The following is a 4722-nucleotide window of genomic DNA, read 5'->3' on the forward strand; positions in this document are numbered from 1 at the left end:
ATATGAATATTTACAAATTCAATTATTTATTTAATATTAATTTATGCTATATTCATATTAAAAATATATTTTTTTTATACAAAAATTATATATTTATATATACATTTATAAAATTTTAAAATTTATTGAAAAAAAATAAATTAAAATATAAATTTTATACAAAAAAAATATATATATATAAATTTTATTATATTTTTAATATATATTTAATTATATTAATTTTTTATAATTTTAAAAATAGAAAAGAATAAGGTATATTATATATTCTCATAAAGATTTAGATTTTTTTTCTCTTAACTTATAATCTACATTCTATTAAAAATAGCTTTATTTTCTACTACAATTTTCACTTTAACTTTGCTATTAATGGCACTACCTATCATTTTCATCATAATATTTAAAATTCATATTAGTAACACTATTTATTGTGAGCTAATTTTAATCATCTTCAATGTCTAGTTTTTCATGTTCTATATTATACAAAATATCTTTTAAACTATTTATAGTGTCATCCTTTTACTTTATTATTTACATCATATCTTAAATAATTTATTTTAATTTAGAACTATCCTTTATATCATTTAAATTTAAATTATTATTTTTATATATATTAAAATTAATATTTTATATTGTTTATTCATTTTACTATAGAAAATAATTATTAAGAATAGAATCTATTTATTTTAGTAAGAATTAAAAATATGAAAATATTTTTTGTTTGTTTACCTATCATTGATCCATTTTCTTTTTAAAATTTTCTTTTTCTGTGGTTCTTCAACTATTATTTAATCTATTAGACTTATATTACAATACTCATCTATTTTTTCTATCTAAGATGAAGATTTATCTTTGATTTTATTATTCATAAGTAATTATGTTGTTATTTTATTTTAGTTTTTTAACTTTTTTAAACCAGTATTTTTATTAAATTTCATTATTTTTTTTTTTTTTTATAAATATTGATTTTTGTCTTTTTAAAAATCATAAGGATTATTATTAAATTATTAGGTGTTTATTTCGTTCGCATTATTTTGTTAAATATTCTAATAAACTTTTTCCTTTTAAAAAAATTAATTATTATTATTTTACTGATATTGTGACGTTTTGAACTAAAAATTTATATTTATTTTGTTATTGAATCTATATTTTTAAGTATTAAAACGAAATTATTTACTTTTTTTTTAGATTAGCTAAATAGGAGATTATGAGATATTTTTAGCATTTTCAAAAGATTTGTTTTTCAAATAATGATTTTTAGGATGTTATAATTAGTTGCTTTAATTATACTATTAAAAAAACTATAGGTTGTTCATAAACTATTATTATCTAGACACATTTTAAAATTGATTATATATTGATTCATTTTTTTATGCTTAACTTTAAAGTTAATTGTTTAAATTCATTTTATTTTCTTTTTAATAGAAATTTTTTAAAGATTTTTTTTATACGAAAGAATAAAAAGACTATCAAAGTTTTTTTTTTTAACTTAAGTTTTTTATATTTAATTAATTATAAAAAAGAAAAATATATAGTATATATATTCATATAAAAATAAAAAATTTAATTAAAATATATATTACATAATAATTTGTAATTATTATTATTATTATTATTATTATTATTATTATTATTATTATTATTTTTAATATTATAATTTATATATTATATTTTAAAATTTCACCCACCTCTAATTATTTACATTTTTATAAAAATTTACTTAATAATTATATATATACCTTTTATTATTTTTTTTTTTTTTTTTTTTTTTTTATTTATTATTTTTTATAAAATATAAAAGAATGTTTTTATTTAACATATTTAAGACTTAAATAATTTAATACATTATTTTTAATTTTTTTAATTATCTCTTAAAAAAAAAATCTCTTAAAAATCATTGTTTTATTCTATTTTATTTAATATAATACATTTTTTCCGAAATTATTTCTATAAAGTTAATATATGTCTTTTTTTATTCATCTGTGTAAAATTATTATCAATATTTATTTAAAAAAAATGATAAATCATACATTATAGTTACTATTATTTTATGTATTAGATTATATTTAATTTTAATTAAGGTTTATATTATATATGTCTATAAAAATCATTTTTTGTTTTTATTATCATTTTGAATTATAATTCAAATAAAAATAGATTTATAAATTAATATAATTGAATGTATTAATTTTTTTTTTTTTATTATTTTCATTATATGAAAAATAATTCTTAAGTTTCAGATTTATAATTTTTTATTTATATTTGACAGATATACTTTAATGATAAGAAACTATATTTGTTTAATATTTAACTATCTAACAGTAATTGATAAAAGTAGCCAATAAACATATATATACTTAAAATTATTATTATATAAAATAAAATTTAAATTATATATAAAATTTCTATTTAAAATTTGACTTTTAATGTATTTTTAATGTTTATATATTTAAAATAAATAAATACCTTATTTGGATGTAGTATATGTTTTTTTTTTTCAAATTATTAAAAAAATATATTATTATTTTAATTTTTATAATTTTATAGCTTTATAATAAGTTCAATTTTTTTTTAAAAAAAAATTATATTTATATTTTTTTATAATATTAATAATAATAATTCGTATATATAATTATATTTAAATGATTTTAATTTATTTATTTAATTTATATAAAAAAATATTCCATTTTTAGTAATAATAATTTAATAAAGTTTAATTTATTTGTTGTATTATAAAAAAATATTGTTTTAAGAAAAATTTATTTACATATTTTTTAAAAATTAATAAAACATAATAGCATAATAATATTTTTTATTTTTTTTAATAAAATAAAATTATGAAATATTTATAAAAATATATTAAATATTTATAATATAATTATAAAAATAATATTTAGTAATATTACATAAATTTTATATTATATAAGAAAAAAATATATATATAAAATTATATTAATTTATATTAAAGATATATTGCAATATTTTTATTTTAGTGAAAAAATTAAATTAAAATATATAAAATTTTATATTAAAATATAAATATATATTTATTTTAGATAAATAAATATATTAAAGATATTTAAAATATAATAAAAAAATAATTTTATAATAATCAAAGTATTTTATTATGAAAAATAAATAATTTCAAAAATTTTTAATACAAAAAACATATAAAATATAAATGTAATTTGAATTATAAATATAAAATTAAATATTAGATATAAAATGAATATATTAAAAATTTATAGTTCATTACATAAAATAATTTTTTTATAATAAATTTGAAATGTAAATAATTGTATAATTTATAAATATAATTATAATGTTGATAAAAAAAATATGTATTAAATATATAAAATATAAAAATATATATATAAAGTTATATATAAATATATATTATAATATTACAAATTTATTTAATTAATAAAATTTATATATTTAATAAAATAATCAAAATATATATATATTTTTTTTTTTTAATATTTTATTTAAATTATTTCATTAAATAAAATATATAAATATTATCAACACTTAAATACTTAAAATTATGACAATAATTCTGATAATTAAATAGATAGTTAAATTATCAAATCTTTTTTACTCTAATCACTTTAATACGAAATAAATTTTTCACTAATTGTTTTCAAATAATTTTTAATTTCACCACAACTCAAATTACTTAAAAAGTTTTTATCTTATTCCTTTTCACTCAAATTTCTTAAAAGACTTTTGTTTTAACAATCATTATAATGAATTGGATATCCAAATCCTCTTCCATAAGTTTCTGGTTTTTTACATGATATTCCAATATCTGTAGATCCTTCAGGACAATCTATTGTACAAATACAGCATCCAACATTATGATATCCTTTCTTACATTTTGGATATATAACAAGTCCGTTTTATTCACATCCTTATTCGTTTTCACTTTGGCATCTTTACATTGCATTATTTAATGTTAAAGAGTCCCCGAATTTCCATGGATAGCCTGATCCTCTTCCATAGGCTTTTGGTTTCAAACAATATAAACCATTATCAGTAAATCCTTCAGGACATTTTTTTGTGCATACACAACATCCCCAATTATAATAGCCTTCATTACATTTAGGATATACTATAGCCCCATATTATTCGCATTTTTAATTGTCTTTTTCACATCTTTAATATGCTTCCTTTAGACAAATAGGGTTTGAACATTCTCTCATTAATGGATCCAATGAACCGAAGATTTTTCCTACTGAATTTGTTATTTAAACAGTGTCTTTAGTTGTTGCAATTATGGCTGCTAGTTAACCAATATTTACAGAAGCTTTTCCTATTTCAGCAAAACATTTTAAAATATTTCCTTAAAGTTTGTTTGGTATATTATGTTAGCGTGTGATTATTTGTAAGGTTATTAATAAGAATAATATGTAAAATATCATTTTTTTTAATAATTTTTTTTATGAATTTATGTATATATATATATATATATATATATATATATATATGTCTTTTAATTTTATTTTTATTTATTTAAAATATAAAAAAAATATTAATAATAGATATGTATAAATATTATATTAAATTAATTTATCTTATTTTAATATGATAAGATTTATTTATTAAATATATTATATGATATTTTTATATTAAATATTTTTGTTTTTAAGATATTATTTTAAATAAAATATAAAAATATTACACACTATATTATTTTAAAAATATAAATCTAAAGTGCATATA

General features: G+C 13.4%; 1 protein-coding gene across 1 annotated transcript, besides 17 other annotated features; it reads right to left on the reverse strand. All coding sequences in view use genetic code 6, as the record gives it.

Moving 5' to 3' along the window:
* Positions 1-128: 128 nt before the first annotated feature.
* Positions 129-188: a microsatellite.
* Positions 170-224: a microsatellite.
* A 347-nt stretch (positions 225-571) lies between these two features.
* Positions 572-628: a microsatellite.
* An 841-nt stretch (positions 629-1469) lies between these two features.
* Positions 1470-1509: a microsatellite.
* Positions 1510-1593: 84 nt separating this feature from the next.
* Positions 1594-1666: a microsatellite.
* A 71-nt stretch (positions 1667-1737) lies between these two features.
* Positions 1738-1786: a microsatellite.
* Positions 1746-1784: a microsatellite.
* Positions 1787-2821: 1035 nt separating the features above from the next.
* Positions 2822-2875: a microsatellite.
* Positions 2829-2870: a microsatellite.
* Positions 2830-2882: a microsatellite.
* A 110-nt stretch (positions 2883-2992) lies between these two features.
* Positions 2993-3035: a microsatellite.
* A 161-nt stretch (positions 3036-3196) lies between these two features.
* Positions 3197-3234: a microsatellite.
* Positions 3235-3332: 98 nt separating this feature from the next.
* Positions 3333-3394: a microsatellite.
* Positions 3346-3399: a microsatellite.
* Positions 3392-3445: a microsatellite.
* On the reverse strand, positions 3398-4433 carry IMG5_105320 (hypothetical protein). The gene has a single exon (XM_004035086.1). The coding sequence runs from the start codon at positions 4419-4421 to the stop codon at positions 3522-3524; it is 900 nt and encodes a 299-aa protein (XP_004035134.1). The 5' UTR covers positions 4422-4433; the 3' UTR covers positions 3398-3521.
* Positions 4434-4452: 19 nt separating this feature from the next.
* Positions 4453-4487: a microsatellite.
* Positions 4488-4582: 95 nt separating this feature from the next.
* Positions 4583-4636: a microsatellite.
* The last annotated feature ends 86 nt before the right edge of the window (positions 4637-4722 follow it).

Source organism: Ichthyophthirius multifiliis (assembly GCF_000220395.1).
Source record: "Ichthyophthirius multifiliis unplaced genomic scaffold scaff_1120509250873, whole genome shotgun sequence".
NCBI classification, from domain to species: domain Eukaryota; phylum Ciliophora; class Oligohymenophorea; order Hymenostomatida; genus Ichthyophthirius; species Ichthyophthirius multifiliis.